At 40.0% G+C, this 12,680-nt stretch overlaps 1 protein-coding gene across 4 annotated transcripts in view; it reads right to left on the reverse strand.

Moving 5' to 3' along the window:
* Nucleotides 1-11,090: 11,090 nt before the first annotated feature.
* The window catches only part of LOC118773619 (carnitine O-palmitoyltransferase 1, liver isoform-like), a 31,445-nt gene continuing 29,855 nt past the window's right edge, over nucleotides 11,091-12,680 (reverse strand). For all 4 annotated transcript variants that reach the window (XM_036522660.1, XM_036522637.1, XM_036522645.1 and 1 more), the window contains exon 19: nucleotides 11,091-11,818. In XM_036522660.1, coding sequence (XP_036378553.1) covers nucleotides 11,699-11,818 — 120 coding nt within the window. In that variant the 3' untranslated portion in view covers nucleotides 11,091-11,698. The remainder of the gene's footprint in view (nucleotides 11,819-12,680) is intronic.

Genomic DNA, 12,680 nt, shown 5'->3' on the forward strand with positions numbered 1-12,680 from the left:
TAAAATACCCCAAATGTGTTCTATTGGATTCAAGTCAGGCGACATACTCTGCCAGGTCATAGTTTTCATTTTTTTCTTCTTTAGAAACTCTTGCGTGATTTTGGCAGTGTGCTTTGGATCGTTATCAAGCTGGAATATTCCTCTTCGGCCAAGCTTCTGGAGACTAGGAGTCATCTTGTCAGCCAGTATTTTGGTATATCCACAGGCATTCACGGTGCCATCTATAAATGTCACCTCCCCTTTAGTGTATTTGCATGCACAGAAACGCATTGTTAAAAAGAACGCAGAAAAAGTTAGTTTGCCCATTACATGAATCCGTACTTTATGTGATTGGTTAGAGTCTGGTGATGTCATGCGTGATATAAAATCGGGGCATCACGTACGTCTGGCGCGGTTTTTCTACTTTGGTTCTCAATCCTGTAAGCAGAAGATGGTTCTGCGTTGTAAAACAAACAAACAAATAACGCTCTATAAAAAATAAAGATATGCTCACGTTCAAATGTTACTTCTGTTTCTCTCCATTATTAAAAAGCGAACCTGTTGTTCATATGGGACAACACAACACTGGTGACGAGGACGGGATTAAAGACTTTTATTTGAAAACGGAGAAGAAAAGGTGTAATTAACTTAGTTCAGAAATGGCGGTTTTCAGCAGTGATTCGGGCTTATGTTTCAATGAGGCTAATGAAAGCTTCAGTAGGTATGAAGAACGCTTTGCACAATTTGTGGAAGCCAACGGAATCGAAAGGGAGAATCAAAGAGCAGTTTTCCTATCTGTCTTAGGTGCAAAGACATCCTCGCTATTGACAGACTTGGTTGCACCGAGTACACCGTCTGAAACACCATTAGCCGACATTTTGAAAGCACCCAGAGACTTTTATGTGCCCAAGAAAAATGTACTGAGCGAGCGGTACAGTTTCCGTGCACGCAAACAGATGAATGGAGAGTGTAGCCGAATATGTAGCCGCGTTAAAGGGTTTAGCAGCCACTTGCGAGTTCGGTGCATCGCTGGAAGAACAATTGAGAAACCAGCTGGCATTAGCAGCAAGGAGCTCAGAGCTAAATTGCTAAGCGTATGTAGAATAGTTAAGCTGGGCAAAAGTTAGCGATGTGGTTAACAACTTAAAGTGCACTTCAGCTAGCATGAAAACGTTTCAGCAAACGCCACTGAGAACAGACAACGTAAGCAGCTTCAAAGGAAGCAACAAGCCCCGTGGGCCGATAGACAACAAACGGGAGGAAAAGGCAACAGAGCTGCAGAGGTGACACGAGCATTTGCTACCGATGGCTGGGCGAGTGGCATCCGGCTTCGACTTGCGAGTATAAAGAGTTCCAGTGCAGAGCCTGCAACAAAAAGGGTCATGTGGCGCGCGTGTAGGAGTGGAACTGCGAAGGAGACAGACAGCCAGGGCTGTCGCTCCAGCAGGCAGCGTCCTACCAACAACAGCGCTACATCTGACAGACAGACCAGGTACATTGCCACAGAGCCAAACCAGGAGAACACAGCAGCGCCGGCAGCGAGGTATCTACGACAGCGCTGCGTTGAAGAGACTGCAGTGGCTCCGGAGACACCAGTGCGACCTCCAGAAATGAACTGTTCTACAATGGACCTTCCGGCTCGTCATACAACTGCAGAGGTTCCAATAACTGAAAAGGACTTTGAACTGTTTTCAGAAACTGAAAACAGGTGACTGTGAGTATGTGAGACCATATATGGTGATGGCAAGATGTAATGGCATCAGAATTAAGATGGAGGTAGATACTGTTGCAGCAATGAGTATCATTTCAGAGAAATTGTACAGGCAAATGTTTAAGAAATACAAATTACAACCATGTGAGGTAACTTTGAAAACTTACTCAGCAGTGCCAATTCCGCTGCTAGGCAAATTTACAGTTAAAGTACAGTGTGGAGAACAAACAACAACTTACCTTGTTAGCGTCTAAGGGGAAAGGTCCATCCCTAATGGGTACAAATTGGATTCAGCATTTACGCTTAGACTGGTCCAGAGTAAATTGTGTCTGACCCTGTACTTGAAATCTGTGAAAAGTACTCCCAAGTGTTTAACTCAGACAAAGGAGCTATCTCAGGTGTAAAGGCAAAACTACAATTGGTTTATAATGCTTCACCAAAATTTTGCAAGACAAGGCCAGTACCATGTGCCTTAAGACAAGCAGTGGACAAACACTTGCAACAGCTAGAGGATCTAGGTGTTATCACACCAGTAGAGTATAGCGAATCGGCTGCACCTATTGTGCGTATTCCGAAAAACAATGGAGATGTGAGAATCTGTGGGGACTATAAGGTTACGGTAAACCCGTGGTTAGAGATTGACAAATACCCCCTTCCTAAAACATAGGACCCATTCGCCACTTTAGCCGGTGGTCAGTACCAAGCTAGACCTCACTCAAGCCTGTCAGCAGGTTGAGGTGGATACACAGTCAAAACCGTACCTGATCATTAATACGCCCAAAAGTTTGTATCAGATGAATCGATTACCTTATGGTATAACCAGTGCGCCCGCTATATTCCAGCGGATAATGGATCAAGTATTACAGGGCCTTCCAGGTGTTGTCTGTTACCTAGACGACATTCTAATTAGCCTACAGGTAAAACTAAGCAGGGGTCGACCGATTATCTGGTCATTAGATAATCGGGGCCGATACTTGCAAATTTTTGATTATCAGTCATCGGTATGTTTTATCTAAATTCCCGATATAAAAAAAACCTTTTAAAAGCAATACGTGTACTATCCCGATGCATCTCTTCTGTCAGGAAAAAACTGCTATTGGTATGGCTAACTTTCCACAAAATTGGCCGAGACAGACAACGTTATCTGACTTTGAAAATCAAACGTTTTCTCAGATCTGCAGCTGGAAACAAAGTTGGAAGGTAAGTATCCAGTAAAAGGGTGTTTGTGCTCAAAACATGACGTTAACCAAATTGCACTAGGCTAATTGGCCCTTTTTGAAGCAGTATAAGTAATCTACGCCTAAAATAAAAAAAAACAAGCTTGGAATATAAAAGAAATTAGGACTAATTAATAATGAATGATAAATGTGTGTAATGTTTAGCATTCTGCCAGACTAGCTTGGCAACCAGAGGATTGTCACTGGCATTGTAACCATCAGTAAAGCCCATAACCTGAATCATTTTGTGCAAGCATCCAAGTATATAAATGTTTGATGCAGTATGTAAATTAAATAAAAGCTATGTGGTTGGCCTATATTCCAAACTGGCATTGTCATTTTATGACAAATGGAAAATAACCAGCAGTCCACACCTGCAGAACAAATTGTGCCCTTGTGCCACTGGGGCAGGGGGTGTAGGTAGGTTGGCCAGGGTTTCCCCATGTCACCACTCTCAGGCACCCTGTGTTTTGTCCGGTACCTGCAAATTGCCTGGTTGACATCAGCGGAGTGGCGCCTATTCTCCAATGACCTGTAGTGTGAAAAGTAGCCACTTGCTGCATAAGAGTGTCACAGAATTGAATTCATCTTACATCAGTGCTCTAGAGGCTGTTACAGTGAGACAAGCCTGAGGTACAAATGGGCGGTCCCAGTTTCATAAAAAGGGGAAAACCATAAAAGATTAAGGTTAACTGGAGGATTCATGCATGTAGCTTCATATACACATTGCTGGTTTTGTTGTTCCCATGTTCATTGGTATGATTCATTCATTCATCATAGAATTCAGTTTTTCAAAGTAAGGAAAAGAGGGAGGTCAAGGAACAGAAACTAAAACCTTCAAATGCAGATGTGTTTCAGTGGCATGAAAATATTTTGTTGTCAAAGCACTTCAAAGGTGTTGTTGACAACAAAAACAGAATAACCACTGCCTGTGGTCTCAAATCTCCTGCCCTCATTTCTAGAGAGCTAGATTACTAAGAACGGATGTTGTGGTTTTAAAAAGAAAGAAAGGGATGGAGAGTATATATTTTTGTTCACATTTTGTTCTGTGAATTTACCATAAGTTTTGAATTCAGCAGATGATTTCCTTTGATTGTACCAAACTTGTATGAATTTGCAAAGGTCTTAATATTAACATTTCACACACCTCATCTTAAATGAATTCTCTTAGTATCATCAGGAAACCAGATAACTGTCACCTTTGAAGACAAAGTAATGGCATGTTGCTCTTTGGTGTAACATCCCTATTTTATTTTTACAAATCATACCATGCCTTGCAGTATAAAACTTTGTGAACAGCCAAACAACATTAGTGGGATGGTGTTGCCAAGGGATATCAGTAGCTAAACACACTGGTTAGTGATCGTACCATTGCTATGCTGAAAAATGTCGCTGGTAATATTTCAGCAGTCCTCAAGTTGAATCTCAAGGGCACATGCGGAAAAGCAGTGCAACACTCTGAACGGATACGGGACATAACTCAGCACTTCAGCTTCCTGAATTTACTCCTGTTGTCAAGTTAATAGTGTTGAATGTGCAGTCGCGGGCCTCACCTGCTGTTTCAGTACTTCAATGTTACCAGTTACAAAAATGTAGTAATGAGTATTTGTGTTGCTACTTGTTAATTTTGATCTTTGTAAACTTAAAAAGTCACAGGGCTCCAAAAGTATGACCTTTGGAATGAAACTCTTTATTCAGCTGTAAAGCACACGAACAGACATGGGTAAACATGGGTAGGTTCTTTGTTCTCCTCTGTGGTGGTGCCACCAAGATATTGCAAGCCTAATTTTACGCATTGCTCTGTATCATATTTGTATTGGGAGCAAAAGGTGATATTGAGTGGGTTACACTGTGCTACGTAACATATACATCAAAACTGTAAAGTGAATCTTGCCGCTAAAAACAAATACTTCACGTAAGACCTAGCTTTCAATTGACAAAAGTACAGATTTTAATGTTATTTATCAATCAGTAATGATGAATTCCGCAAACAGATGGCACCAATCAAGAGCTCCTTTGACTATTTTTACTTGGTATTTGTTCATTAAGCCCAGTAACTGCCAGTAATTAAGTACCTACCGCTCAATATATCCCCTTCCAAAGGTCCTTGTTTGGTTCTTCTGTGGTTTTTCTTGCAACATATTTGTGAAATTCCTGATTCCCTAAGAATGAATGCTCTCCCAACATATATACGGGTTATTGCATGACAAAGTTAAAATACAGGACATTCATACCAAATCAAAAACAGGCCATTGCTAAACTGCTTCACTCTGCCTTTAATGCTGTATATGTACATGCCGCATTAGATGGAGGCACTAATTAACAACGCCATGTCAATAAATGTTATCAGTTGTAGTGGTAAATATGTGCTTTATTAGAATGTTTTATTTGTAGAAAGAAACAATGTCTGAAGTGGTTATAGAGTGAATCTATGTTTTGTGGTTTCCCAACAAAAGAGGAAGTGGACTAAGACCACTGTAAAGAACATGTTCCACAGTAGAGGGAACAGCATCAGTAGGTAGAAAAATGCCGACACAGTAGCAGCCATAGCAGTTACAAAATGGTATTCAATCATGTTAGAATGACTGTACTAATTTTAACAGATACATGAAATCCAGATACACATCAAATTCATTGTCCAAGATCCCATAATTGGAGCTCTCCCCCCCCTTTTTCTCCCAGTTTGGAATGCCCAATTGTGTTGCAGAAATGCTGCCCATCACTGCAATCCCCACTGACAATCCAGGAGGGCGAAAACACATGCTCTCTGAAACATGTGATGTCACCACTGCTGCTTTGCACACCACAGTCCCCAGCTTGTCAGAGTCAGAGGAGGATACTTCATCTGCAGTTTTACAGACAGACCTGCAGGTGCCCAATTGACTAGCAGGAGTCTTTGACTACTGCAGCTCGCTGCTTGCTGCCCCCCGGCGTATGCCATCCAACTGCTGCAGCTTATCCAGAATGCAGCAGCCCGACTGACATTCAACCTCCCCAAGCAGGCCCATGTGACAACTCTCTTTGAGTCCCTCCACTGGCTACCAGTTGCAGCAAGGATCAAGTTCAAGACCTTGTTACCAACCTTTAAGCACAACTGTACAAAAGCTTGTCTGGAGTCAGTGGTACAATTATATTCATGGAGGAGGTCGATAGACAGGAATTTAAAGAAGTGGACAGAGGAAACAAAAGTGCAATGTTTGTGAGCAGCAGACCGCAGACACACCGGATGACTGACAATGACTGGATGACCGGATGACTGACCCGCCTCTTCTCAGTACTTGCTCCACACTGTTGGAATGAGCTTCCTGCTGAGATTCATAGAACAGACTCCCTGGGTGCTTTCAAGGGAAAGCTGGAAATTCATCTCGTCAAGCTTTATCCCTAGTCTACCTTCCTCTCTGTCAATCCTATGTATCCCTATTGTCTATTAAAAAAAAACATTCTACACTAGTTTAGCTCTTAACTCACTTAAGTATTTTACTGACCTCTTGATAGTACTTTTCGGTAACCACTCTTAGCATTGTGATGCACTTATTTGGAAGCTGCTCTGGGAAATAACAAACCCCCGTCTGACCTACCAACTCCTATATCCCCCATGGGATGAGGACAGTTTCTTCCATTGCTGTGGGCTCCCAGTCATCATTGGGTCAGCAGCACTTGAACATACTTGAAATGGCATTCCATTTGTTGAAAAACTGAATTGCATAAGTCTGGGCAAGTCAATGAAAACAAGTATGGAACAAGATTTCAAAATGCAATGTCCTGTTTATGATAAGGGAACACATTCCTAATTTAAGTGATTACTGCTTTTAAAATAGCACAGAAAACATGTTTTGTATGGAGTGGCTGGAGTCATATGTAAAATGGGCTGACATTCTACCGCCACAGAATTAACTTTTCGCTCCTTTTTTAATCATCTGGATTTGTGTAGCTCAGTGGCTAAGGCGCTTGCCTTGAGCTGAGCTCCACAGCCCAGGTTCGATCCCAGCCGCATCAGCCAACAACGACCATGAGCTCACAGCTGCCCCTGTCAGCAAGGGTTGCTTGTCTCACTGCCCTCAGGAATCCTCCAGCAAGCTTAGATGCTTAGATGATGTCAGCAGAATAGCACATATCCTCCAATGAACACCCACTCCACTGTGTCACCTGCAGTGCTGTTGGCTGTGTACCAATATAGAGGATTGTATTCATCTTATGTTGGCACTCATGTTCAAGCACAGAGGTTGTCATGGTAAGAAGAGCCTATAACTGCAAACAACTACCGATTCTGAAACAGAATTGTTTGAAAGGAGAAAAAAGCATGAAAAAGGCTACTAAATGAGTATGTGCCCTACTCAATACACAAAAATGTACTCACAAGCACAAACAAAGAAATGATCTAAATCTATTTGGAATGTTGTATTTTCTTTATTTGAAAAAGCAAATTCATTTTCACTTTTTGTTGTTTTACGAAAAACTGCAGATTAAAACAGTTTCCAGCAGAGAACGGTAATACACAGTAAGCACTGTACAGAAGCTCGGCTGGAGTCAGTGGTACAATTATATTCATACTTAAACTTATACCATGGAGGAGGTCGATAGACAGGAGTTTAAAGAAGCGGACAGAGGAAACAAAAGTGCAATGTTTGTGAACAGCAGACCGCAGACACACCGGATGACTGACAAATGTTGCTTGAAGGTTAAAGGAACAGAATGAGACAGAAAAACGGTCAACCAGACCTCCAGATCCAGCATTTTTGCTTGGCTATAGTTAATTTAAGAAACTCAAAGCTTGCATTGTTTTGTATTTATTCCATAACACAACACAGACAAACTGATGTAATAAACAAAAAAGATCAATCCTAGTTTACTATGCAGTGAAATGACTGGACCCTTTCAGAGACATTCAGCTGCACAGTTTCCTTACCAACCAATATGTAATCATTCAAATACTGCTTTGGAAATACATGGGTTTCTGCTAATATTATTTTATAATATTTTGTAGTAGTCTAGCTTAGTATAGGAAAAATGTCAAAGTAATACTTTTGAAATTAAAATAGTTTATTCTCAAATTAAAAACATACTGTGTACCCATCTCTAAAAACTAAGATCAAACAATTCCAAGTGCCTATCCATCACTATTTTTCAATCATTCAACTATTTTTCAATGATTCAAAATTATCAAGTCAACGCATCCCTATTTTGTAACTGCATCTAATTTGAGGAGGGAAAAAAACTGTGATTTTACATTGAAATTGAATTTTTTTCTGACTATTCGGAATGTTGGGGGGACTCCTTTTTGCCCTCATTTATCATCCAGTTTGCTAGATGATTGTTACTGTGTAATAACACACCCACTTGTGTTACTACGATGCAATCACTAATATATACGGTTGCTACATATGGGGGACCAAACCAATACTCTAAAAGTAGCATCTTATTATATTATGCAAATTGACAAACACACTGGAGCTGCCTATGCTGCATTTTTTCAGGTCAGTATGTGAAGAGTCTGGATGCCACTTATTCAGCACTCATCTTTAAGAGTTTTGGATAAGATAAGTAGCCCTTGGTTACCATTTAAAGACCTTAGGTCTGTAAGGTAAAGCTGTTGTCCAAGAACAAGCAATTGGGTAGTTAAAAAAAACCTAACAAATCACAAGAATCAGAGCAAGGTTGCAAAACTATTGGTCAGTAACCTTGACCTGTTGTGAAGATAAACTTGCTCACTACCCAAGATATCAGTTTTCTGATATACAAAATCTTTGCTGCCTTTGTCAAAATAGCAGTCTGCATTTAGTCTTATAATTTTGTTTGTCTAGTAAATAAAATAATGGCAATAATTTACTTAAAGGAATACACAGAGGTAGAGTAGCTGGAGTCATACGAATACAGTACTTCAAAGAAGTCAATCTCCCTCATGTGTCATGTTCAAAAAAATATGCCGACATTCCAAATAATACCAATAATGACTAAAATGCTTACTTCAGAATATTGGAAAAGTAACTTGATCATGATAATCATACCATAGTCTATAAGATGGAGAACACACTGTGGATGCATGTACATTTCGTTGGATTGAAGGGTTTGAGGTTATGGAGAGATTAGCATGTGAATGTTTGGTTTGCTGGGTAGTGGATTTGGGCTAAGGCAGATAAGAGGGGAATACATAATTGTTATAAATGTAAAGTTGCTCACAAAAATGTTGGCAGCCTCTGAACTTCATAACTAACAGATCTATTAGTGGTTAAGGCCAAATTCTGAAATTATCCAAAGAGGATACATTTACCAAGGCTCAGCTCACCCACCATAGCAATCATGCAGCATACACATAACCTTTGTATACAGGGAGATGAAAGCTCAAGCAAGTCAATGGTGCGACATCAAAGTCTGTCGCTTTTGAATAAATATCTTTAACAGAGGGAATGTATTTACACAAGGTGCACATACATTGCTATGGCATTGCTATGGTAACAATTTATGAGATATCCATCTTATATGACCCTTAAAATGACCAACAACACTTCACACGCACAGATATATATGTATATATATAAAAAAAACAGGCAAGGCGGGTTTTACAGCAGTGCAATGGGAAGCACCAGACCCAAACTGATTCATTAACTGTATCCTCAAACTCTGTGTGGCAACTGCAATAACCAAATGGAAAATGTCAAAAATCAAAAATGATCATTTTCTCTCATCATTCAGTGGAATATAGTTAATGTAATGTTAAGTTTTAAATATCACTTTTAAGGTCTACTGTATACTATCTCTTGGTTGGTAATAAATTCATCAATGGATTAGGAGATTTTGGGCAATAGATAGTGGATCAATGCACTAATTTGCAGGGGGAGATTGCTGATTGGAAGGGTAAATGTCCTACATAAACATGGTGTTTATGCAATTCATAACTAACAAGATATATAAATAACAAGAGGCTTGTTACTGGTTCATCAGTGCGAAGGTATTAAAATATATTCAGTCCATTTTCCTTTTTTTATGTCCACCTGCCATGTTTGCCTAAAAAATGGGGATTATAAAATCTTTTCTTACACAAGCAGCTAAATTGAGGAAAATGCAACTGATCACAGCAAATGGTACTGTGCGATAGTCTTTTGTCTTAAACATACACATCAATATTCCCTGTTATACACTACCACATATACTATCCCTCTTTCTGACCTCTATTAACTTTGGCAGGGTCTTTGTGTGGAGATGTTGTAATGCTGTCATTTAAGCACATACACCAAACTGAAATACAGGTATATTTCAGCTGTGTGTGCATGCCTGAGAAAGACTTCCCACATTGACACGTACACTACTGAAATAGCTTCCATGCACATAGCTGCAAACTGTTTTGGGGGTGTCCACTCAAGCTTCCAGAAACAGTGAGAAATGCTTTGCACACATACTGCAGCAAACGGCTTGCATGAATCCTACTGAGAAAGCAAGGGAGCATCAGGCTAATGCTAGTACTCTGAATTTCTGAAAACTAACATTCAGAGCTCAACCATAGCAGAACCATTAATGCTTGGTGGACCATGGACTATACACTGCACTTTTGCATCTGTCTTTCTCTGACAGACAACAGTGAGCAGAAATGTCCATTGTCCTGAAGACTAAAAACCTTACATTTTAAATGTACAATGGAGTGTGAGAGACAGGTAATTGGCAGAGGCAATATTGAAATAAAAAAAATCTTAGGACACTTTTAGCAACACCTATTGGTCACCTTTTTCCCTGCTGTAAGTTGTATAGTAACACTTCTGATTTTATCTTATACAATGCAGGCATACTGTCTTCATGCCCGAGATGCAAAATAGCTCACCTACAGTTTCTGTTAGGTCCTTGACTGCTCTGAGACTGATGCGTTACTGACCAATCAGAGCTACAGACAAGGCCAGTTCACTCCTTTTGTTCCAGGTAAAATACAGTGCAATACATTAATGCTCTGGTGTTGTCAATGGCCTTTTACATGACAGTACCATCATAACAAGTTACACTGAAAGCCAAAGCAGAAAAGGTTGATTCTCATAAGCAGTGGAATCAATAGGGATATATAAAACCACTGAATACACTTTCTAATGCAGTAGGCACACTGTACTGTACTATTTCATCTATAAATGAATTTGACATATCATTATATTACATTTGGAGTATTAATTTGAAAATCAAAATCCAATTAAAATGTTAATGGTATATCTAGATTAGGAATCTATCAAAAATTAAAAACAATAAATACAAATACAGAATAAGCTAGAGAATCAAGAGTACAATGATTTTACACTGAGTTTAGGGGTGTGCTAGCTAGCGCAAAGAAATTCATCTTATACCTAACTAAGGAATTCATCAGTATGCCAGTTATTGGTGAGAGGTCTGGTCATGGTTTTGCATTGTGCGGCTTTCAATATGTTGTGCCCAAGGAAAAAAAAAAAAAACAAGAACAAACAAAAAAATGACTGACCATTTTTGAGAACATTCATTATCAAGTGCGACGGAAAGAGGCAACTCTTTCTACTTCCCTTTTTTCTTTCCCTACTCATCATCCTCTCATCACTGCTCTTGCCTTGCCTTTTTTTCTTATCTAAATAAGCCTCCCTCTTCCCTCCAATTCTAAATTCTTTTCCTGTTAGTCATTTTTACAGTTTCATAACCTCTTTCTCCAAGCTGCCCTTCCCATTTCTTGTATACTTTGCATTTTGTGCTTCACTTACCCTCCCCCTGGGAACACCCTACTCGTGCTACAGTTCAGTCTTTCCTATCCATTTCTTTAGCCCATCGCCATCCCCACAGGCTTTGCCTGTTATATCTACAGGTCTTTCTTCGCCTGTGTCTTGCCTCCTCTGGTCGGATCTCTTTGGTCTGGGCTGATCAGTGCCAGAAGGTCCAACAGAGCCTGTCTGATCTGCGCACCAAACTTGTGAGAGTCCTGAGGGAGGAAAGAAAGTAGAGACAGACACACATTCACCAACATTTGAATTAACCATGCAGTACTCATTATAACATTAGAGGTAAGGTATACCTACAGTACTACTTCTTCAAATATTGTAAGCGAATATTATATACAACCCCAGAACAGATACCAATTCTACTGCCACTACGAAAAGCACTTTACTTTTGAATGGAGAATAAATACATTTTTTATTTTTCCTCCTTTTTCCCCCCAACTTTTACAAGTTGCCAATTATTAGCTTGTCACCTGCCACAGCAACAACAACTGAACCCATGAAGGATCGTGGGGTGAGGTGCGTGCAATCCGCCAATATTCACACACACCAACTGAAGATGAATTTCTATTTTTTTTACACCTATTTTTCACACTGCAATTCCACGGTGGAACAGGAGGCAAATGCTGTTGAAAGAGAGGCGCATCCTCCTGATACTAAGTAACTCATAGGTTCCCACAAATCTCAAGGTGTCAAGAGCAGGGTGACGAGGCGACCCTGACCAACCCACCAATCCCTATTCCTGGGATAATCAAGCCAAGCTGCTCTGCTGATGTGGGCTCATGATAACTGTTGGCAAATGACAACTCGAATTGTTGACAATATGAATTGTTCTAGCATATACTGTACAACTATAATATTTAAATACAACAAAAATATTCTCACAACAATTTAACCTTCACTGACACCTTCCCTGTTATAACCTGCCAGATTCATTGGCAGTCAAGCCACTTGCAAATTTCATTTTAATATGTTGGGCAAGCTTAAGGCGCTTGAACACCATTACCCCATTATGGCATGGAAATGAATCTGCAGAGACATTTGTGTAATCTGTTCCCTTATTTT

The sequence above is a fragment of the Megalops cyprinoides genome, chromosome 1 (assembly GCF_013368585.1).
Source record: "Megalops cyprinoides isolate fMegCyp1 chromosome 1, fMegCyp1.pri, whole genome shotgun sequence".
Taxonomy (NCBI): domain Eukaryota; kingdom Metazoa; phylum Chordata; class Actinopteri; order Elopiformes; family Megalopidae; genus Megalops; species Megalops cyprinoides.